Source organism: Cibotium barometz, chromosome 11 (genome assembly GCF_041138505.1).
Source record: "Cibotium barometz isolate CiBa-2024 chromosome 11, ASM4113850v1, whole genome shotgun sequence".
NCBI lineage: Eukaryota > Viridiplantae > Streptophyta > Polypodiopsida > Cyatheales > Cibotiaceae > Cibotium > Cibotium barometz.
In genome coordinates, this window is record NC_141056.1 from 24,560,634 (window position 1) to 24,585,311 (window position 24,678).

General features: G+C 40.0%; 1 protein-coding gene across 4 annotated transcripts; it reads left to right on the forward strand.

Moving 5' to 3' along the window:
- The first annotated feature begins 17,059 nt into the window (after positions 1–17,059).
- LOC147633944 (uncharacterized) lies at positions 17,060–18,348 on the forward strand. Of its 4 annotated transcripts, none has more exons than XM_086805017.1 (3): positions 17,060–17,344; positions 17,452–17,484; positions 17,869–18,348. In XM_086805017.1, the coding sequence occupies exons 1-3, from the start codon at positions 17,221–17,223 to the stop codon at positions 18,030–18,032; spliced, it is 321 nt and encodes a 106-aa protein (XP_086661143.1). In that variant the 5' UTR covers positions 17,060–17,220; the 3' UTR covers positions 18,033–18,348. The 4 variants fall into 4 exon arrangements, with proteins under 4 accessions (XP_086661143.1, XP_086661142.1, XP_086661141.1 ...); XM_086805016.1 differs by having other exon boundaries at positions 17,061–17,344; positions 17,449–17,484; XM_086805015.1 differs by having other exon boundaries at positions 17,074–17,344; positions 17,863–18,348.
- The last annotated feature ends 6,330 nt before the right edge of the window (positions 18,349–24,678 follow it).

Sequence of the window (24,678 nt, forward strand, 5' to 3'; positions counted from 1 at the left end):
TTTGTCATCTAGCTTTGTTCGGAGTTGTTCTGGCACATGTGCATATGCCAAACACCCAAATGTACGCATATAATCCACTATTGGCTTTCGGCTATACCAAATGGTGTAATGGTTTTCAAAGATTTTGTTGGACACCTGTTCAACACATGAGTTGCACACATTATAGCTTCCATCCAAAATTTGTGAGGCAACTTTTGTGCTTTCACCATGCATCTTGCCATCTCCATGAGAGATCTATTTTTCCTTTCAGCTACACCATTCTGCTGCGGTGTATAAGGCACAGTACATTGGTGTTTGATGCCCTTTTGAAGCATATAATCCTTGAATGCATTTGACATGTGTTCTCTACCTCTATCTGAGCGCAGTGTTTGGACTTTACATCCACACATATTTTCAGCCATTGCTACAAAGTGTCGAAAGCATGTAAACACATCTGCTTTCGCTTTCAAGGGGTAAGCCCAAGCAAACTTGGAGTAGTCATCAATGAATGTGACGAAGTAAAGATGCCCCCCTATGGATGGTGTCCGCATTGGACCACATACATCACTATGTGTATGAGCTGTAATTTACTTTCAGCTCTAACAGCTCCATCTTTGGGGAATGGTTTTCGTTGCATCTTTCCCAAAATACACCCCTCACATACATGTCTTGGTGGACACTGAAGAGGTGGCATATTATCAACCATATGATGCTTCTGCAAAAGCATCAAACTCTGAAAATTTACATGCCCAAAACGAGCATGCCATAGCTCTGCATCATGCATAGCAGGAGTATGGGCAGCCACTGTATTTGCATCATAAGTACGCTTGTCATAGCTGTCCAGCTTATACAAGCCTTTGTATCGTGTTCCAGAAGTGACTATTTAATAACCCTTTGATGGGTCTTTTACCAAACACTTCCCGTCTTCAAATTCAACCTTTAAACCTTGGTCGTTTATGGCCGAGATGGAGAGCAGATTTTTCTTTATCCCTGGAACATACAATACATTTTTCATACATATATTGGCACCATTGGCTATAATAAGTATGACATTACCAATTCCCTTTACTGGATATGTGGTATGATCTGCACATGATACAGTGCGGCCATTTGAAGCATAAACCAAGTGCTGAAATACATCTTTGCATGAAGTGATGTGGCTCGAAACACCACTATCAAAATACCATGATGCAATCTGTCTGTCAGATGCAATGCAAGACATATGAGTGTCTGAAGAAGCACTTGGTGTGTCACTAGTGCATGTGACCAAAAAAGTGTACTCTTCTTGATTACATTAGCTGATTGCTGTGCTTTGTCATCAGAAGAGTCTGCTACTGCATTGCCTGCTTCTTTCCTTTTCTCTTTTGCAATCCGCTTTCTACATTCAGTGGTGTAGTGTCCAGGCTTATGGCAATAGTGACATTTGCCCTTCTTTTTGGGCTTGTTTGCATCCCCTTTGTCAGACTTTTCACCACTAGAAGAGGGCTATCCATGACCAGCCTTGCTAGACTGTTCTCCCCCATGCTTAAAGCTCTTTGCTTTACCCTTATTCTTGGCTGTAAATGCCTTGTCTCCACCACGGTTTCTCGATAAGTTTGCTCTTGTTTTCTCTTCCTGCAAGAGAGAACCCACGATCTCTTCAAAAGTGACGGGATCACCACCTCCTCTCATTGAGAGGTTGAGAGAGGTGTGAAAGCCCAAGTAGGAAGGTGGTAAAGAATGAAGAGTGTTGGTGACCATCTGTCTGTCTGGGATAACCTCATCAATGTTGAGCAATTGTTCCTGCAAATCTTTCACTTTGGTGAGATGATCTGCCATGGAGTCACCCTCATCCATAGAAAGAAGATCCAATTGTCTCTTCAAGTAGGCAACTCTTGCCTCGTTGTGTACCTGATACATTGCTTCCAATGTGTCCCATGCAAGCTTAGATGTCTTGCAAGAACGAATGTGCGAAATAATAGTCCTTTTCATTGAAAGGGCTATCAATGACATGGCTTGTGCATCTCTAGAGTCCCATCTCTTCTGCTCTTGTGTGGGAGTAGGTTCTACATCAGGATCTCTTTGAGCACCTCCCCTTTGAGGTGTGGCTGGCTATGTGGTAAGTGGGCGTGTGTCATGTCATCACCACACACGATGCCCCAAAGCCCTTTGGCTACCAGCAAATTACGGATCATGAAACTCCAGAGGGAGTAGTTAGATCCATCCAGCTTGTCCTCTTGGGTGAGCACACCAAATACATCTGTAGCATTCAGTGCCATGTCAACAAAATATACCTGCAAGCAAACCAAGCACCAATGTGCACTGCCAGGCAACCAAATGTCCTGTGCAAACGTATGCCTGTAAATCAAAGCAAGTGTAAACCTGCACCAAATTGTTCAATTACACACAATGTGTATACATACGCAACAAATCACAGCTGGAATGCCCAATTACATGCTCCAATCTGAAAATCCCCAATACTCCAATCGCTTCAATGTGCATCTAATTGGCCAATTTTCACAAAAGCCCCAAATTTCTGCAAATGAAAGAGGTTCAATTTGCTGATTGTGACCTCAATTTTGAAAACCCCCAAATTGCAATTTTTCAATTTGGCCTCAAATTGAGAAATCCCCCAAATTGCACCTGTAACTTTCCTTTGAATCTGACTTGCACAGAAGTGTCTGCAAAATCTGCATATGACCTGCACTGACTGAAATGGCTGCAAAATCTGCATATGGCCTGCACTGAAATGGCTGCAAATTTTGTATTTGTGTTTGAACAAAAATGTGTACACAATGAATACCTTTAGGCAAGGGTAGCACGTGTGAGGAAGCAAGTGCTAGGCTTGGAGCATACATTTGGGGCCTGCAGCCAGGCGTTCAGATGTTGTCGAGGAGGAGCACACAGGACAGAGCAGGCGGAGGTGGTAGGCGCAGGGCAAGCAGACGGCCAGGCGGAGGCGTTGCAGCACAGGGTCGACGGGGAGGTGGAGCTAGAGTGCACAGAGAGCTGCATACGGGGCCCAGGTACGAGGTAGAGCAGAGGCGAGCACGCTGAGCGCGAACAGCGTACGGAAGCTTTACATGTAGGGCGAGCACGGCGCTAGAGTCGGAGGCTGCAGAGGCAAGTCGGCGGAACGGGCGGGAGCCGTTAACTGGGCACGTGCTAGAGTCGTTGGCGCGTACGCACGGGAGACGACTGACGGTTGGAATGAGATGCGAGGGCGGCCGGAGCGGGGTCGCTGCTAGGCGGCCAGAACGCGACAGAGCGAGGGCCGCTAGGCACTCGACGAAGCGGGGTCGCTGGGCGGCGGGGGCGACGGATCTGGCTGCAGTATCACCGCTGGCTGGAGAGGGAGGCGCCACCAGTGGGCTGAGCGGTGGTGGTGGGCTCCCCAGTAGTGCCGGCGGCTTTTGGTGGCCGGACGGTGGAGCATCGATGAAATTGACGGACGGAAGCAAGCAGTCCGGTGACGGAAATCCACAGTCTGTCAACGGAAATTCACAGGTGCTGCTTCTCCACAGGCAGAATTCCAGGGCCAGCTCCCAGCCCCCAGCTCTGATACCAATTGTTGGGTGTTGGACTCACACACTCACACACACAAACCTACACATTAGGGTTAGGTGCAGGGTAGAGAAGCTCACACATAGAAATGAGAATGAGAGAGAGAGAGAGAGAGAGAGAGAGAGAGAGAGAGAGAGAGAGAGAGAGAGAGAGAGAGAGTGTGTGAAAGAATAAAGCTCATAGCCTGCTACTTTATCTAGAACTTGATCAGTGAATGGTAAGGGAAAGTAGTACTTCTTTGTTTTATTATTTAATTGCCGATAATCCACACAAATGTGAATTTTCTTGTTCTTTTTGGGAACGATCACAATATGTGAAACCCACTCACTACTATAAGACACTGGATAGATGAACCCTGCATCTAGTAACTTAGTAATTTCCACTTGAACTAGCTCCGCATAAACTGGGTTTGGCCGACATTGTCGTTGACAAAAAGGACATGCATTGAGCTCTAGGTCAATATAGGATTGGCATCACTTTGGTTTAATCCCTTTCAAGTCCTTATAAGTCCATGCTGCAAACACACCTCGATGTCTAACTAAGACATTTTGAAAATTTTCCAAATGGGATCCCTCCAATGAAGATCCAATTAGTACAAATTTCCCTTTTGCTACCTCAAATTTTGTCAATTCGACACCAAAATCACCTACATAATTAGATCGAGGTTTCCTAGGAGATACTTTACAAATCTCTTGAGAGATACACATCGTTACTTCTTCTAGAAGACCATGTGGATGTGACCTAACCGTCTCTTTCTCTTCGTCTTTTACGATGATGGACACCGGTGCATAAGGCACAATCCCATGACACTCAATAAACTCATGTTCTTGCGCCTCTATTAACTCCACCATCAAGCAAGTAAGTACTATTTCCTTTTCTCCATCCTCAATTTCCTCAGATTCATGTAAGGAACAAGGACTCCTTTTCTTCGTCTTCAACCCTCTCGCTACTTGCTTTTGTTCTCGCTTCTTACATTTCGTTTGTCCTTTGTCAATGAACATGTCTTTTGTAGATCCCTCCTCCCATCTCCAAACGTCTCCTATGTCTACCATGGGTTGGGCTTGATTTGCCCTAATGGGGGCTCTTACCTTCTCATACGCCTTTTGCATCCTCTGTTTTTGCTTGCTCAAATAGCGGGCTACCTGCATACCTAGCCTCCCATCTCAAAGGATCTACTTCTTCCTTTAACGTTTGAATGTAACCCTCATTTAGGGCTACAGATTCCTTTAATGCCCATACAACTTAATTTTTTTCCCTCTTGAATTGTCGATTAAAAGCGCATTCCTTCTGCCTAAGTTGGCATATAAGTACTTCTTTTTCCTCTATAGTTAGATTTTTCTCCTCTAAGACAACATCTAACAAGGCAATTTCTTCCTTGTGATACATATTTGCCATCTCTCATAATTCCCTGCTCTGGCATAACTCTCGCAAAGCTTAAACTTTATCTATTTCTAGACATGAGATCATTCCTCTTGCTACCCTTAATTCTTCTTCGGTAGCCATCTTCTCTTCTTCTAATGAAACATACCACTCCCTTAATTCGCTTACATTATAGTTTCCAATCTCACCTAGGTCATTATCTGTATTAACTTTTTGAGCCTTGTCAACCATGCATTGTTTTACTAAGGTTTTCACTACCTTTACTCTTCTTTTCCTCTAAGGTTTCCTCTTCCAACGCTTCACGATCCTCCCCACAACTATCGAATGAACTTCTAAAATCTTCATCACTCACTATCATTTCCTTCTTTTCCTCTCACTCACACTCTCTATCCTCCTCAATTTCTAAATCCTCCCAAACACTCTCCCTATATTTCACGACACTTTTTATCATCATTAAGCAATCAGTTGTCCATTCTTCAGCTTTGCTGAAGAAATGGGTCTTTCGACCTTGACTACAAATGCCTTGGCAAAGTCCTTTGCCATTCTTCTGAGCTTCCGCCACATTGAGACTGGTTTGGCATTTTTCACTAAAGTGTCCAATGGCTCGTTCATCCCTCGAATGAATCTGGCCACCATCAGCTGCTCTTCATCCAAAAGTGGAGAATATTTGAGGAGAAGGGCAAATTCCTGATGGTACTCTTCATTTGACATCGGCTATCCTGCTTCAATTCCAAGAACTCGTTCATTTTGGTTTCCAGGAAGCCCGGAGGACAGAACGTCTTTCTGAGGTAAGCTTTAAGATTTGACCAGGTCTGGGTATTTTGGTCAAGACGGTTTGTCTCGCAATGGTTCCTCCATGCAACCCTGGCTATTTCCATAATTTTTAATCTGGCGAGAGCCATCTTGCTCCTCTCATTATATCCGATTACATCAAAGTACTCTTCCATTGCCTCAATCCATTTTTCCATTGTTTCTCCTAGCTGTTCCCCTTCTTCCTTGAAAACCACCTGTTTATCCCCTTATTTTCAATAGAAGACTTAGTTTTCTATAGACAATCTTGTTCGTAATGTCCCTCCTCACTACAAGTCCTATATATAGGGGTGTGATCCTGATGCTTCATTTCATTGGGGCAATAAACAACAATATGCCCTTCTTGCTGACAACAATAGAATATTATCAGACTTTGTGGCCTAAAACGATTACCGCCCATAGGCTTATTTCCAAAGCTCCTAGAGTTTCTTCTAAAAGGAGATCCTCATCTCATGCTCCCACTGTTATTAGGATATGAGGTTCTAGGTAATGGAGGTTGCCCTTATGTAGGTAATCCTCATTGCATAAACAATCAAGAAGGTGGTCCTATTTCATGAGTAGCATTTGACCTATCCATGAAATTGTAATTCATTTTTAAGCCATGAGCTTACCTTTGTTGGTGATTGCGCTTAATAAAGCATTGGTCCTCTATATGATTGTTCCTCAGACAATCATTGCAGAAGAGAGTCCGAGGTTGGTCTCTCGAACAATCCTAGATGTTGTTGGACCATAGCCAAATGATCATAGCCATGGCACTTCCCACATGAAATATTTGATCTAGGTGGGTTTTGAGGATTAACCGCATTTTGCGGTGCCCTAACATATACCCATTTCTCTTGCACGGATGCACTACACTAAGAATATCTTCTTTAAATTTTCCCAATGAATTTGCCACTATTTCATTGACCTTAGCTTCACCCAAGGGTACTTGAGGAGTACCCAACCATTGAACCATGTATGCTATTGCTGATATATAAGGAGCTAGATGGATTGGGACCCATCACTCACGGCTTGTCCTTGGGCACTTGTTCCAGGCATGGTGGGTATCCCATAAGCTTGTGGCGGTTCTATTGGCTTTACTTATGAAGGTTGTGGAGGTCTAGGATCTTGTAGCAATTCTTGTCTCACTATTGAACCAATTGTACTTATTCCCAATATCTAGCCTCTTGTTTTGTGTCTACTAGTGTGGCAGGATGCCTAAGACTCACATGCGTTTGGGCTTCTACATTTCGCAACACATCAATAAACTTTCGCTTTTATGTTTCCTCATTTGGAGCATTAGCTCCCATCTTCCTCATAATAGTCTCCATTTGCTCAATGTAATGGTCAATACTCTCATTTATGCCTTGGGATAATCTAATTGTTGCACCAATCGGTCTTGAAAACCTTACCTCCTAAACTTTGTAAAAGAAAGGCTTGTGATAAGTCATTATATGTTTATCTTAAGGTTGGGTTGAGATTCCCATACCAACTAGTGGCTTCATCCTTCATCCTTCACTGTAGCTAGAAATATACACAATTTTTTGTCATCATATGCAATTTCGTTGGCCACGCATGGGATAAGTAATCTAATTGTTGCGCCAGTCGGTCTAGAAAACCTTGCCTCCCAAACTTTGTAAGAAAGGCTTGTGATGCGTCATTGCAATTTTTGGTCATCAAACGCAATTTCGTTGGCCACTCATGTGACCTCAAATCTTTGTTTTTGAGCATCAGGATCATCGTCCCAAAGTCCACTATATTATGTAAAGTCCGCTAAGCGAATTGTAGCTCTAAGTAGTGGAACTACCATTGGCTCAATGAAAAGCAAAGCTAACCCTAAGTCTTCTTCTTCAAAGAAATCTAGCGCTTTCCCTTTATGTATGTGAAATAATCTTCTAAACCCAAAGTCTTTAATGTCCTCTGTGATCACTAAACTCTAGTGTATGCACACTACTTTCCTCTTCCCCCTCACTTTTCTTTGAACTAGTTTCCCCTTCCTCTTTGATTGGTCTTACGTCAAGCTGGTAACCCTCGTCGTCACTTAAAACTAACCTATCCTAATATGAGGAATCGTTCTCACTGATACAAGAGGGTGTAATCTCCATAATACATCCTTTTTTTAAATTTATAAGGGACAATGCTATTTCTCTAGGTCTTTCCCTAGTAGTTTGTTCAACTCTTCCAATCGCTCAACAAGCCTCTTGTTACGCCTTTCCCAATTTCCTTCTCTTTCTCTATTTCTTACCTCTCTACTTCTTTCACCACTCATCCATTCTAGTCTCCAAACGACCCCACTCTATTTCCTCACTCACATAACTCAGCACTTCTCTCAAAGTAGGTAAAGGCATAGAAGAATCCCTTATTGTAAGCGCATGCAAAGGTTGAACTAAACTGGAAAAGTTCTTTATGAAGTGTCTAAAGTAAGCTAATATTTCTATAATTCCCAAGAATTCTCTCCTAGTGATAATTCTATCCATATAAAAGGAAGGACTACCTGCAAAGATGTGAAGTATGTTCTTCCCAAAGAGTCTCTAAGTCTTCTAATTCTTTCTTAACTTTTGGGCAAAAGCCAACCTTCATACCACTGCACAAAATGAAGTATTTCCTTAGATCTTCATAGCACACCTTGTGTGGTATAGCTGTTAGTGGTGTAGGGCCTCTCTAATATCCATTGCAAGTGGATATTGGAGAGGCCCTACACCACTGCAAGTGGAAAATACAATGGTCCTTAGATCTATTTTATCTACCAATGAAGTATTTCCTTAGATCTTCATATAGCACACCTTGTGTGGTATAGCTGTTAGTGGTGTAGGGCCTCTCCAATATCCACTGCAAGTGGAAAATACAATGGTCCTTAGTTCTATTTTATCTACCAATCCCCAATATGTGACTAATTGAATAGCCAAGTGACTAGGATCAGAATCTTCTAAATATTCTAAGTCATAGATATTTACGTAGAGAGTTAATCCCTTCATCTTATTCCCTTGCTCACACTGGTTTCTCCCCATCGTTTGCTGTAGCATTATATGGTAGTGATGTGTGTGAACACACTTAGGACCGTCGGGGCACTTTTTCCCTCACTAGGAGGTTTTTTCCCCCGTCGTATGTACACCCTCTTATCTACTCATTTTGGGGTGTGCAATTATCTTTTCTATCTCCTAGCACACATTTGTTCATTCTATTCTAGTGAGTTTGTGTGCTCTCAAGCTTCTCTATCTTGTGTGTGTGCATTGTTGCAACCCTAACCCTAATTCCAACAATTGGTATCAGAGATAGCTTCCTTGAAACTTGATCTAGTAGCATGCCTCCCTCCTCACGAACCTATTTTTCTATCTCCGATTGAGATACCCTCTTAGGAGAAGAAAGTGTATACTGTAATGAGCTGTATACTTTAACAACATTTTCGAGGTCCGTAGCGCAATTCGGGCACGTTTTGGGCACCGCAAGGTTTCTGCAAACATTCTAAAGAGGCATCATTTTGGATTGGTTCTACTTGATTTTGGGTGTTTGGGATGTGTAGCGGCAAAGATTTGGTGTGCAGCAGCATCTACAGTGTCTTCACAATAACATCGACCATCATATTTTCCAGTAACACTCTATTCTCTACTCTGTGTTAATTTTCATACACTTTACAAGTGATTTAGTCAATTGTTTTGGCAGCCATCCAAGGTTGCATTCAATGAATATTGAGTACTTGCAATGTGTTGAAAGATTTTGCATTTGGTAGAAAGTCATGGTGGCTGGCAGTAGTGATGTATTCAACATGTTGTCTGTTGAGGACAAACTTGATGGGACTAATTACCCATTGTGATCCTATATGATGAGACATGTATTGGTTGCTAAAGGCCTTTAGAATATGGTTAGTGGTAGTGAAACTCATCCTATTTCACAACTACCAGTGCAACCAGGTGCTGCAGGTACATCTGAAGATACAGATGTGGCTCCTCCACATGTACCACCACTAGTACCTCCTAGCAGGCAAAATCGGATGCTTGGTACTTTGATAGTGGTGCTAGTAAGCACATTACTTCACAAAAAGGTTTGTTCTCATCTCTGGAATCTGTCCCAAGTGCAGGAACCGTCACATGTGCAAATGGTTCCTCATATCATGTCAAAGGAGTTGGTAGAGTTGTGCTCACTGCTGCAAATGGGGGCGCATTTACTCTTTTGAAAATTTTATATGTACCATGCATTAAGAAGAACTTGCTGTCAGTTTCAGTCTTAGCCTTGTCAGGCTTGACAATGAAATTTGTGGATGACAGATGTACAGTAAGTTGTAGCATGATGCTTGCTCAGTCTCTAGGACTCGTGCTATGAGTGATGCAAAATTATGGCATGCACAATTTGGCCATCTAAATTATGGCAGTTTGTTATGCCTTCAAAGGCATGATATTGTGTCTGAGTTGCCAACTCTTGAGACCCCTGCTAGATATATATGTGAGGGGTGTATTCTTGGTAAAAGGCATCAGGCATCATTGAGAAAGGATGGATCTGTGAGAGTTGCTAAGAAATTATAGCTTATACATAGTGATGTATGTGGTCCTATGAGGACACCATCTATTGGGGGATATCTCTACTTCGTCACTTTTATATTGATGATTACTCCAAATATAGCATTAAAGCAGAAGTCAAAGGTTTTTATGTGCTTTAGGCACTTCGTATCCATGGCTGAAAATGCATGTGAATGTAAAGTTGGCACCCTTCGTTCAGATCGAGGGAGGAAGTATATGTCCAAGGAATTTCATGTATATATGGCTGAAAAAGGCATAAGGCATCAATGTACAGTAGTGCCATACACACCTCAGCAAAATGGTGTGGCTAAGAGGAAGAACAGGTCTCTCATGGAGATGGCATGATGTATGGTGAAAGACAAAGATGTACCTCATGCTTTTTGGTTAGAGGCAACTATATGCACAAACTATGTGTTGAACAAATGCCCTACCAAGGCCTTGCAATCTAAAACTCCTTATGAAGCTTGGCATGGCAGGAAGCCTTCTATGGCTCATTTGCGTGTTTTTGGTTGTCTTGCTTATGCTCTTGTGCCTGAGCAACAACGCAGTAAGATTGATGAAGATAAGGCAGTTAAATGCATATTTATGGGATATAGTTCAGAAAGCAAGGGATATAGACTCTACCATCCGGCCTCAAAGCGGATTTTGGTAAGTAGAGATGTTGTTTTTGTCGAAAAACCAGTTTAGCCCATGCTTTTATGCAAAAAACAACAGAATGTATGCTTACATGACATGTTTGATTTGAGCCTACCCTTATTTAATGGAGGGAAACCATATGTAGAGCAATTGAATGCTCAACCAAGTGCTTAAATTCAGCCTTTGCAAGTGCAAAATCAGCCTTTTGATGAGGCAATTTTTGAGGATATAGTGGATGAGAAGAGAGCAGCCATAGAAGAATCTAGGAGTATGCCAAAATGGCTTGTGCAAACATTGAGGGATAGCAAGTTGGTAGGTCCTTTACCTAGGAGAACTCGTGCAGGTTCTCATCATGCAGATTATTCTCATGTGGATCATGTTCTCATTTCTACTTTATGTAATGAGGAGGAACCTGTTTCCTTTAAGGAAGCACAGGATGATGATCATTGGATGCATGCTATGCAGGATGAGTATAACTCTCAAGAATGACACCTGGTATCTGACAGATCTACCTCATGGCAAGAAGGCCATTGGTACTAAGTTGGTTTACAAGTTAAAATGCAAAGCAGATGGTAGCATTGATCGCTACAAGGCCAGACTTGTTGCAAAGGGGTATGCCCATCAAAAGGGCATTGATTATGAGATGAGACCTTTGCACCCACATCTCATATGACTACCATTAGTAGGTGTCTCATTCCTTTGGCAGTCAATCATGGGTGGAATGTACATCAGTTGGACATTAAGACTACATTCTTGAATGGTGATTTACATGAGGAGGTGTATGTATCACATCCTCCTGGTTGTTTTGATGTGAAAGGAGAAGAGTCTAAAGTATGCAAGTTGAAAAAGGTTCTTTATGGCCTTAAGCAATCTCCTAGAGCATGGTATGAGAAGATTCATGCATACTTGGTTGCAAATTATTTTTGCAACAGTCCAACAGAGAGTACCCTCTATGTGAAGAGGAGTAAGGACACATTTATGGTCATCGTTCTATACATTGATGACATGCTGCTCACGGGACCCGATATAGATCGAATTTCAGCCTTTAAGGCTGATTTGCAGTCATCGTTTAAGATGTCAGATTTGGGGCCCTTGCATTATTATTTGGGGATTCAGTTTATGCAGTGCAATGATGATGGCATTGTTATGCTACAATCTAAATATATACAAAAGCTATTGAAGAGGTTTAATCTCTTGAAGACTGTAAACCTGTGGTGGCTACACCTATGGAGAGTAAGTCAAGTACCTGTCTCCATAGGATACTCTTTTGATGCTAGTTTGTATGAGTAGGCTGTTGGAACCCTTTTTTATGAGTAGGCTGTTGGAACCCTTTTTTATGTATGCAACACGAAGCCAGATATACAGTATGTGGTCTCACATTTGAGCAGATTTATGCATAGCCTAGGTACGAAGCATTGGCAAGCTATCAAGCGGGTTTTCCGCTATTTGCAGGGCACTCAATATTTTGGATTGTTTTATCCAAAGGAGGTGAGTCACAAACTGCATGCTTTTAGTGATTCAGAATGGGTTAGATGTTATGACACACGAGTGTCCACTTGTGGGTTTTGCTTTCGCCTTGGTGATTCATGTATATCATGGCTTAGTAAGAAGTAACCTACAGTGGCCACTTCCAGTTTTGCGAAGCTGAGTATAGGGCAGCTTTTACAACTACAGTTGAGAGTGTGTGTGGCTCAGACATCTTATGGCTGATTTGGGTGTTGGTGGACAGTCGTCTAGCACTACGATTTTCACTGACAGCCAGAGCGCATTAGCAGTGCGAGGAACCCAGTGTTTCATGCTTACAACTAAGAACATTGAGGTGCATTACCACTTTGTAAGGGAAAAACTCTCTACAGCAGAGATTAACTTGGTTTATGTGCCTACACATGACAACATGGCAGATTTATTCAAGAAGGCTCTTCCTCGTCGTCGTGAGTGAAAGTTTGAAGCTTTTCGTAAAGCTTTGGACTTACTGCTTTTTAAGGATTGATTGGCCATACCCTGTACATGTTCACATTATCACTCCAGGGGGGATTTGTAGCATTATATGGTAGTGATGTGTGTGAACACACTTAGGACCGTGTGAACTTAAGAGGGTGTACATATGCACGGGGGAAAAAACCTCCTAGTGAGGGAAAAAGTGCTTAATTCTCTTATTATGTCGTCTTTTTCTTCACGAGTTCTCTCACTAGCGTTCTTCTTCTTCTTCTTTGGATATCTAATATAACCACTCCAAGTTTATTTAATTAGGCTCTTAATTAAGGATAATTTGGTAGTTTGTTTACTCTTTCTAGATCTAATTCTTCGCTAGTTACGTGCTCACTAATGCTCATGCTATCGTACCCTTTTGTAGCGTGTGTTAGTCTCCCCCAGAGAACGCACCAAAAATGACCTAGTAAATACTTCACTCACTACCAGGGGTACTAACCGGCCAAGTATTAGGCTGTTACACTAGAGAAAGGGTAAATTACTAGTAAATAACAATCAATAGTGCTCTTTTTAGTCTAAATTTTATGTTGTGTCCTACACTACTACACCTTGCCTTCTCTCTTAACTTGCCTTCCAAAAGTCTCTATATATCATCTAACAATTTCATATGACTCTAAAAATCAGCCTTCAAGGTAATCCAATAGCTTTTCTAGCGATTTCAGCTCAAAAATATCCATTTTTGCATGATTTCTAGTCTCAAACTACAAAGGAAGTGTATCTAAATTAGATCCATTAAATCCCTAAGTTTCCACTCCAATTGGTCTCAATAAAACGTTAAGTTTTTCTTGTCATACTACCCACAAATTCCCTATGAAACTTTACTTATTATTTTTTTAATTTTCATTTGTTAGGGTTTGTTTACAAAGGGAGTATGTCATGGATAAATTATATAATTACCAAATTTTAAACATAAATTTCTCATAGAAAAAAATTCATTTTAGTTTTTAACCTATCCCAAATTCTTTCTCTATCAACAACAGATATTAATTTTTAAGGTTTATCAATATGTCATTTTTACCTTTAAAAAATATTTTTATTAATTCATTTAATCATTTAGCCTTCTTAATTTTTTTGAGATTAATCTAACTTAAAAATTAGTAGCCCTTAATTTTTCATTCATTTTCTATTTATTTTGATTATTTATTAGCCCAAAATTATTATTTTTTATTAAAGATCTGAGTTTTATTTTAAAATTAGTACACTTATTCATAAATCTATGAATTAATTTTTAGGAACTTTTAACATTAATTCAAGGCAAAGAAAAATATATAATCATATTTTTCACATTACACCTAATTATAATGACCAAAATATATCATTTTAGCACTAAAAAGTAGGTTTTTGATTTTTAGAAATCAGCAAACAACCTTGGAAATTCATTGAGTAATTTTCAAAAACTCTAGACCATATTTAAACATAAGAAAAAATATCATGTTGAAATTTCATCAAATCCACTAATTATTAATGTAAATTTAACCATTTCTCTAATAAATAATTAAAAAATTATTGAATATTCAAAAAATCAACCAACCTGCACACAAAAACTTGACGTTTTGGCTTTAATGTTGCTCCACTCCTCTTTCTCCATCTATTCTAACGCCGGATTTGCTCCCAATTAAACCGAATTGCATCAATTAAGCCCTAATTAATCAGACTAAGCCTAACTTTCTCTCTTCTTTATCTCCACCATTTCACTCAAAACAACCCCAACCAAAAATGGCAAGACACACCATTGCTAAGAAGGCTATATGCTTCATATTACAAGAATGGGAGGAGATGCACCCAAGATACAAATCATTTTTTTTTCTCCTCCTCCACGTTTTCTTCCCCATGATTTGCAGTTATGAGTATTTCTAATTTTTAAATAATTTTCTAATTGTTTACGCCTCCTCATATCATCTCCTAAGGTTTTCAACCTTTAAAACTTGTTGTTCCCCCCAAATGCCACTCCTTCCGCGCACACCAAGCTCTCCTAAAACTAATTGCCCTGGCAAAATAATTATTCTTTCCTGGAATTGATTGAAAATGATAATAAAAACACACTTCGATTTTGTAATTTTGTCAAAAAAATATCAGTTTATTCTGCTCCAAAGCATGAGTTATCAGGCTCACCTCTTTTTTGTATGAAATAATGGTGCGCTAGACTTATATCATGCTTAGTGGGCTTATGCTTGCGAGCTCACATGTCTCTAAGCTCACACCTATAGACTCACGTCTCTAAGCTCACGAATGTAGTATGAACTAGGTTCATAGATTTGATATTTATGAAATAAACCTACGTAGGCACATACTTTTATGAAATAAGCCTACCTAGGCACATACTTTTATGAGATAAGCCTACCTAGGCACATACTCTTATAAAATAAGCTTGCCTAGGCACATACTTTTATGAAATAGGCCTATGATAGGATTGGTGTGCAAATTATTGGGCAATACTTAATCCCCCAATAATTAGAAAAGATAAGAGTTTTTCTTAGAAATTGTAACTAGTATAAATCGTATGATAGGCCATGAGAATTTCGGATTGAATTCTTTTGCCATCTTCTCTAGAATCTCAATTTCATTCCTCCTTATGTCTATAAACTTGTCTATAATGAAGGTCAAGAAGAAGTCCCTGATAAGTCCTAGATATGAACCTCTGTAATTAAGCCTTTCAAGTTGTTACAATGCTAACAGACGGTGTTCATGGCATCTTATACGGCTTGTTGTTGTATTGTGTCTTGATCTATAGCAAATTTTTTACTCTTTTAAAACCTATCCCTTACATACATGCCATATTGCTATTATTTACAATCAAGACGACCTACTTCAACTCGTACATAATTAAGATGTAAGGCTTGTGTATATGGATATATGGATAATAACGAACCTATTCTCATCTTGATGTAGTCTGAGGCGATCTTAAAGTTTGCATTGCAAATACCAACTAGTGTCGAGGACGTAGCCATTAATTTGTACTTTTGGACAACTAGATATTTCTTGATATTGTATGCAAGAATATATGCAATTTGAGATCTGGTATTTTTATCTTCTGTGATGTTGAATCTTGTATCATTCCCCCATAAAATCAATGGGTCATCGAGCAAAGATCTTTGGTCAAGGACTCCATGTGTTTGTGTTGTACATAATTTTATGTTTTTTGAGTATAGTGTAAATGATGTGCATGGACAACGTAAATTACTCTTGGTCAAATTTGTGTTTTTTGAGTATAGTGTGAGGGATGTGCATGGACAATGCTTTCACAATTTCATTGTCGTTTGGGAAGTAATAGAATCCTCTTCCAAAAGTAAAAAGTATAGCATTTTTTTCTTGCGTGTAAGTGATTATTGAAAATTGTGAAAATGTAGAGAACCTAAGTACAAAGAAAATATCAAATCACAAGAAACATTGCCTAGGGTCAAGCTTGAAAGTTGTAAACATTAAGTAAAAAAAACTACAATTCTATGACAAATAAGCAAATCCAAGGCCTACCATGAAAGAAGTGAAACCATGTCTACTAATGCTTGCCTCTACTAGGTATTTGCACTTCAAAGTTAAGATGGACATGTGCTTGGCATAGAGGAAAGTGTAAGGGTTTTCTACAATTGGAAGCGTGGGTAAAAGGTCGAAGAAATTAAAAGACAAAGATTAAAGTTTATTGCAATTGGGCAAGTGGTGAAGTCAATAGTGAAACTAGGGGGTTTTTTGCGATTCAACGCTTAACATGTTTTGTTTATTTGAACATTCAAAACTTACAATGGCGAAGGGATAGGGAGCCTGTACTACAAGTTTCAATATTTAACCACGCATTCACTCACCCCTTAACGAGTTGGCTACCTCACATTTGAATCAAAAAACATTTGGTGTTCCTTTTAACCTGCCCCAAGTTGGGTGGTTCGGTTGTACAAAAAGAGAAGTAGCACAAGAAGGAGGCCACTTGGAGGGATTTACTGAAAAGCGAGTGAGGGTCCATGAACTGCCCACTAGAAACCCATCATTTGCATCATGTGGATAGCCTCTTAAAAATACTATGGTTATCAAGGTGTTGCCCATGTGGCAATGTTCTAGAAAGTATTTGTTTTTGTGTGTTGAAGAGATAAGGCAAATTACAATGTTGGTGGCAAGAGGGCATTTAATAATTTGCAACTTGTTTTTGTGTGTAAAGGGTGAGTGCTCACAGGAAGATTTGACTTTGAGCCTTTGGGATTGGCTATTGGGATCAAAAAGTTGGGCGGGCCTTCTCTGTGTGTGTGTGTAATGATGTGAAACTTGACCGGCCCATGGGCGCCCAAACTTTATTTAATCCTTTGTATATCTGAGAGTTCAGGGACTTGATTTGAGGAAATTATTCATCCACCAACCTTTGTCAGGCAGCAGCTCCAGGGTTTCCTATGCTTGCTTGCTTCTTGTCCGCATGAGCGCAAAGCTTCCCTTGCCCAGCACGATGCGTAGATGCTTGCCACTTCGCTTCCCTAATTCGGTGCTGTTCTCTGCCTTATGGTTAATTGTATTAATCTCTTGCGCATACCCTTTTACCGGTACGATATATGGAGAAATCTCAATACAGATTTATGGTGGTTCATTGTTTTTCATGCTTCCAAATTCTTACTCTCTGCTGCTTTTTTTTTTTTTTTTGGTACAGCAGCTTCTGCTCGGACAGTTCCCAGCAGACATCCAGGTATGGGAAAGTTAGAATTTCATTAGGTTTTTAAGAAGTAGAATTGTGATTTTTTTGTAGGTTTTTTTTTCCCCTTTTCATTACCAAAAAATGCTTCATAAGCATCCTTGCTATTCAAGAAATTCACCAAGACAAAGAATTATGCATGTGATCACAATGGCTTGACCAAATTATGCGTGTGTGTATACATGTATAGGTATAGATATCTACATACATACATACATACATGTGTATACATGTAAAGGTATAGATATCTACATGTGCATGCACACGCACACACACAGACACACATGCATACGTATATATATTTATATTCATGTTTATCTTTTGTACATCAGGTTTATGCATGTTCATGTAGTACTAATTTTGCTCTTACAGAACCAGAACAAGGGAAATGGGTCCAAATTCATGGAGCTTTACATGGAAGGTCTAAGAATGATAAACTAACACATGGTGAGGATGAGCCTGAAGAAAGGCATCCTGCAGATAACCTTCTGCGTAGACATAAAGCTGACATGACAGAGTCATACATTTTGGGTGGTTATTAATCATGGGTACTTCAGATCTTGGTCAGTTAATAACCCTGCCTCCAATTACCATGTATCTTTGTTTGTACATTCATGCAGTCAACCGAGCAGTTGGGTATGAAAATCCTGTAAGGCCAAGTGTTGCTTACTCCATTTTTGCATAGCTTGTCTACCTTGTGAGCATTATATCTGGTGAAAGGAAACTTCTTTGGATTTGGTGGTATGAACTCACACTACCCAAAGAGTTTCCACTTACATCTTATACAAAAGCTTGCTTATTTATCAAGCTTGGGGTGTTATTATGAAGATAATAATTATCGAAAGAATAGATATGGTATTGGAGAATTGTTCATGATTTGGATGCAAGAAGAGGGTATAAACTTTGTTTGTAGGGATGTTGTGTGTGATATTGCTCATGATTTAGATGCAAGAAGAGGATATAAACTTTGTTTGTATGAATGTTGGGTGGGTGTGTGTGTACACACAAATTGAGCATTGGCTATCCTTGCACGAGAGACCCGTGGCTGTGAATGGACACTTTCATTTGAGCATTGGCTATCCTTGTAAAACGTGCCTTTGCAACAAGTCTCTTTGTATTTGCACTATTGATGAATAGTGGTCTGAGCAAAGCTCCTACCACATGGCAGGTGAGGTGGTTCAGTCTAGTTTGGAAGACCCAAAGCTGATGTCTATCAAGATCCTTAGACACACCCCCTAACTTGTCGATCTCAGTGGGTCGAATGTTGGCTTGACAGCATGCAGGTACAGGGATTGAAACTTGCCAATGTAATTTAATACCCCCCCCCAAACAAAAAAAAAAAAAAAAGGAAAAAAAAACATCATTCTAATTCTGTTGTATAATGATCATGTGGGAGTATTGTCACTTCATTAGCATCAACCACACATCTTGAAGGAAGTGGATGTTCACATGCCAATATACTTAGTAATAAGGAAAATGTACTATTTGTAAACCTTTAAGTAACATACCTTGCTGGGGAAGGTGATGTGGTTCAGTCTAGTTTGGACAACCTCGAGCTAGATGATTTCCATCAGGAAAGTTTAGCTTCACTTTTTGCCTTGCCTTGTCTTGTCTTGTATAATGACCATGTTCTAGCTTCCTGCATAATGATCAGGTTCTAGCTGCTCACGAAATCGAGTGGAACAATGGCATTTCAATCCTTCAATAACCTTTTGAAATCAAGGCAGTGTGTTTGGGAATACGCAATAGTTGTATGAGAGATTAAATACGGTTGGTGCAAGGATTATTAATGAATTGGGTGTAAACCTGCAAGCCTACCTCTTGACTAAATAGGATCCCATCTGACTGTGCCACCTAGTAGATCCCTGTAGCTAGACTATTGGAAGCACCCATTGGCCCTAAATATAGTAGGCATTACAAATTGCACGCCATTTTGTTTCATTGAGTTTTCATCCAAGTCTCCTTTCCAATTAATGCAGTGATTTTATTCTTTCATATTGAGTATTAAGCTTAGACTAGTGCAATAATTATCTGTTTCTACACTACCATGTCTTGGGGTGAGGTGGGCTGAGATTAGCTGCCTCAATCTTTGGTTTGGAGCATTTGCATTTAGACATTGCAAGAGCTAATAGTATGGAAGCCCCACAATAAGCTAATAGTGGAGAGTTTGAGGAGTTCAATGATCAAGCATGGAAATGAAGCTTATTGCAAAGCAAGAAATGAGATTATTGCAGTGATTAGAAGCTTTATTCTTGTTGTATGCGTTTATTAGATCAATGCAATAATAAGTCAATAAAGTGGGAAGGGTTTTTTCTCAATTAAGCGTATGAGTTAGCAACATTAATCCCATGGCATGAGCTTAATAGCATGGGTTTGCAAGCTTGTATCACAACAAGAGCCAATCTTTGTCTTCAAAGTGCTCCAACAATAGGGACAAGCTTTGCCTTTCCTTCAAAAAAATCAAAGGCCAGTAATGGCTAGAATTCCTTTTGTTAATGATACTCTTAATCAAGATGAGGTTTATGAGCCCTTGTGAAAATCAACTTCCACGGATCCTACTTAAAGGTAGGGACAACACTTAGATCTGCAATAGGTCGCTCGTTACCTATGCATGATCGTAAAATGAGAGCAAAACAAAATTCTTTTACTTAATGAGAAGACAAAACACCACTTGCAAATGGGTATTTGCAATCTTGTTTTGTGTGTGTGAGGGGTAGGTTAAATTCATTTTCAAGTGCATGGGTGTAAATGTGCCCTTAATTCTTCAAGATCTTGTTTTGTGTGTGTGAGGGGTAGGTTAAATTCATTTTTAAGTGCATGGGTGTAAATGTGCCCTTAATTTTTCAAGAAAAGGGTGTTTTATCTAAGTCATAGTTCATTTGTATTCTCGTGTACAAGGCACGCTTCTCAGATGCCACACTTCCAATCCACATCTAGCTTGGATAGCACTCCTTATGAACGTGGATTCATAAGAGGCTTACACATAGACTATGAGGCTTTTGTAAAGCCTAAGCAGCCGACAAATTTCGACAAGGCCATAAAGTATGCACAGATTTATGACAACATTTCACGTCATTTTAAATCCAATCTTGGCAAGACAACTGAGGGTAAAGAGGGCTCTAACTCGAAGAGGAAATTCTTTCGAGGTGACAGGGGGGGCAAGGGGGCCAGAGTGAGCAGCAGAGAGGGTAGAGTGGGCACTGGGCGAAGAAATCGAACCATTTTCAAGAAAAACCAATCTAAATCCACTAAGAAGGAATAGTACGAGAAAGCTAGAAAGAAAAAGATTTGCTTTAACTATTTCGAGGCTGGACATAGTAAGATAGTATGTCCAAAGTTGGGAGAGCTGGAGGTAGTTCTAGCGATGCCAAGAAGGATGGTAAATCCTTTCCATAGCTACATACTATCCAATGGTTATCTCTTAGTTTCGCAAAGTTCAGAGAGATGACCGTAGGACACATGGATAGTATCCACGCTTGCTGGTGTTATAGAAGCGATGTGGTAGCCATTAATGGGACCACATGATTTGGTCCGCTTGTATGATTGATGATGGAGTCACTCACAACTTTATTAACTACGCGTTAGTTTAAGAAGATGTGATTGCCAAAGACCAAGAGTGACCAAAAGTACAATATATCATTGGCTAATGTTCACGACGCGATAAGACTATTTAAGACACAGTGGTCTTGGGAGTATCTTCAGCTATGCAAGGCTATAAAGCCTATTTGGATTTTCAGTTCATGCACTTGGCTAGAGTCGATTGGCTAGAGCCGAGATATATACATAGGCAAAGCATGGTTGTATGACCTCAACCCTACCATGAGTCGTAGCTAATAGGATAATAGCCTAGATTTTGTGAATGAGGGGAGAGTGGTGAGGCTACAGGGTGAGCAGGAGGTTCCAGTTACACCCATGATTTAGTGAATGAGGGGAGAGTGGTGAGGCTACAGGGTGAGCAGGAGGTTCCAGTTACACCCATGATTTTGTCCCTAAAGTTGTGCCATGCCATCGACGTCAATGATATACTATAGGTATACATTTGTCCTCTCTTGCATCAATTTGTTTCCGTAGATGAAATAAATATGGTTAATAAAGTTTCCATAGTTGAAACTAATTTTAGTTGTGATAAGTTAAATGGCCTTGGTCAAGATCATTGTTTTCCAAAACCTATTTTATCTTCTTGTGAACAAAATGTAAATACCAAGGCTGAAGCCGAGATAATAAAACAAAAGTATGCAGTTGCTTTGAGGGATTTATTGTTGTGAGCATTTAGGGATGTGTTTTTCGATGATCTCCTAGATGGTGTTCCAACATCTAGGGAGCTTGACCATGGCATTGGTGTGCTACGAGGGTCAAAATGTATAAGCAAACCTTCTTACAAGTTAAGCCACTCTGAGGTAAAGGAAGTAAAACGTCAGTTAGCTAAGTATATGAAGAAAGGGTTTATACCCCCAAGTTCTTCACCATAAGCATCACCCATTCTTTTGGTAAAAAAGAAAGACGGGTCTATGGGGATGTGTGTAGACTGCCATGCTCTTAATCACATTATGATTAAAAACAAATATTCAATGCCATGCATTGACGAGTTGCTTGACCAACTTAATGGTACAAAATACTTTTCTAAGATTGATCTTAGATCGAGGTATAGCCAAGTTCAGGGAACATGATATTCCCAAGACCGCATTTAGGACTCATTTTGGACATTTTAAGTTTCTAGTCATACCGTTTGGCTTGACGAATGCTCCAACGACATTTATGATAATGATGGACAAGGTTTTACGTCTATATTTAAAAAAATTCATAGTAGTTTTCCTTGGTGACATACTTATATATAGTAAGTCGAAAGAAGAACACTTTTAGCATTTGCGCTCAGTGTTCAAACTCTTTAAGGAAAATAAGCTATTTGGGAAGGAATCTAAGTGCAAATGTTTTACTAAGGAGATCTACTATTTAGGCTATATTGTCTCCGGAGATGTACGCAGATGGATCCTGACAAGGTGGTTCAGGTCATTGTCTCCACGAATGATACACGAATGGATTTTGACAAGGTGGTTCAAGCCATTGTCAGATGGCTTGAACCTAAAAATCTAAGGAACTACAGATTTTTCTAGGTATGTTAGGGTTCTACCGATAGTTTATAAAGGACTACACGAAGATCGCAGTCCCCTTAGCCGATGAGTTGAGGACAAAGGATAAAACTATTTGTTATGGGGGGATCCTTAATGAAGAAGTTTTGAGAAGCTCAAGGTGGCCATAATGAGATGGCATCAGTTTTGAGCATAATGGACCCCAATGAGCCATTTGTTTTGGAGATAGACACTAGTGGGGAGGCCATTGGGGCAGTTTTATTACAAAGGGGACACCTTGTTGCATTTGAAATCAAGAAGCTTGACCGTGCCCAGTGTAACCACTTGGCTTATGAGAGAGCAAGAATTACTTGCCATTATTTATGCTCTAAAAAAGTAGCGACATTATTTGTATGGCACTACGTTTGAGGTCCGGAATGATCATGAAAGTCTCAAATGGCTTTCAAGTCAGAGTGAGTTAAAGGGTAGAATAGCTTGGTAGGTGGATATCCTACACGAGTTTGACCTTACACTCTGTTTTACCAAAGAGGTAAATTTAACATAGTAGCAGATGCGCTTAGCTACATCCCAATGGTGAACAAGTTGAGTTTCAACACCTTCAAGAGTGAACTCTTGCAATCACTACGTGGTTTATGTAATCATGATTCGTCTTTTTCAGAGATATGGCACAATGTACGTGGCTGCACTTATATACAATAGCAGCCACCTCCCTCATCAGAAAGGAGTACTAGTCTAAAGAGACTAGTCAAGGTTTTTGTGTGGGAAGAGGAGCGAGTGCTAGTCCGGAGCGACTAGACAAGTCTCTTGGGTTATGTACCGAGACGAAGAGCTCTAGGGTGGACCCTTCACAACCATTCGATACTAGTTCACTTGGGGGTGATAAAGTTTATCGGGAAAAAGTATAGACACTATTCCATAGTCGATGAGTACCTCCTCTACAAAGGTAGAGTTTGCATACTAGCTAATGGTGATTTTCAGGCCCAAATTATTATAGAAAGTCACGATAGTCCAAGTTTTGGTCATCCCGGCATACACAAGACCTATGCACTAGTCAAAAGATAGTTTTATTGGCCTAGTTTGTTTAAGGACTTATAGGACTTCATGCTGAAATGCAAGAAGTGTTATGTCAATAAACATGAGCACCTCAAGGTTGGAGGTTTGCTACATCCATTAGATATTCCCAAAGGGAAATGGGAAAGTATTTCCATGGATTTCATCACTGGTTCACCTAGAACGAATCGAGGGAATGATTCGGTTTGGGTAGTGGTTGACCGATTGACCAAGATTCTCAAGTTTATACCTACTAAAAAGATGGTGAAAACACCTGAGTTAGCTAGGTTATTCATCAAACATCTCTACAAACTATATGGCATGCCCGTAGATATAGTATCTGATAGAGGTAGGAAGTTCGATAATCACTTTTGGAGAAAAGTCTTCAACAATTTGGACACTACTCTGAGTATGAGTACGACTAATCACTGTAGTCTGATGGTCAAACAAAAAGAGTCAACCAAGTGTTAAAGGACATGCTTTGAGCATATGTCAAAAAAAGGCAATCCAATTGGGAGGAGGACTTGCTAGATGATTTGGAGTTTACTTATAATAGTTTGAAATATTCTGCGACTAGATTTAGTCCATTCATGTTGATATATGGTTTCCAATCGAGATCTCCTCCTATAGCCGTAGGGCTAGAGAAGAAGAAATTATAGTTGATCGAGGAGTTCCTTGAAGACATACAAGACATACAAGGTATACTCTAGATGTAATAAAAGATAGCTACGTAGTGCGCAAGATCGTGCAAAGATCGCAAACAAGGGTCACAGAGAAGTAGCCTTTGAATAAGATGACTTTGTATATTTGAAAGTCCCTGCGAAGTCAGAGACTTTAAAGATGGGAGAGTGTGAAGTACCTGTAAACTTAAGGCCTCGTCCAATCAACCTTCACCAAACCCTTTAAAGCCAAAAGCCAAAAGCCAAATAAGAAAAAGTGCTACCAAAGGCAGAGAAACCTAGCTAGAAGCCAAGGAAAAACTGTAGAAGAAACCAAAGATTAATAAACCACAATACTTACAAACCAACTACCTACAAATCTTAGAAAACCC

Coding starts and splice junctions, on each gene's coding strand:
- LOC147633944 (XM_086805014.1), top strand. CDS start 17,221: ATGAGCGCAAAGCTTCCCTTGCCCAGCACGATGCGTAGATGCTTGCCA. Junction 17,345..17,448: donor TTGCGCATACCCTTTTACCG/GTACGATATATG, acceptor TTTTTGGTACAG/CAGCTTCTGCTCGGACAGTT. Junction 17,485..17,862: donor AGTTCCCAGCAGACATCCAG/GTATGGGAAAGT, acceptor TTGCTCTTACAG/AACCAGAACAAGGGAAATGG.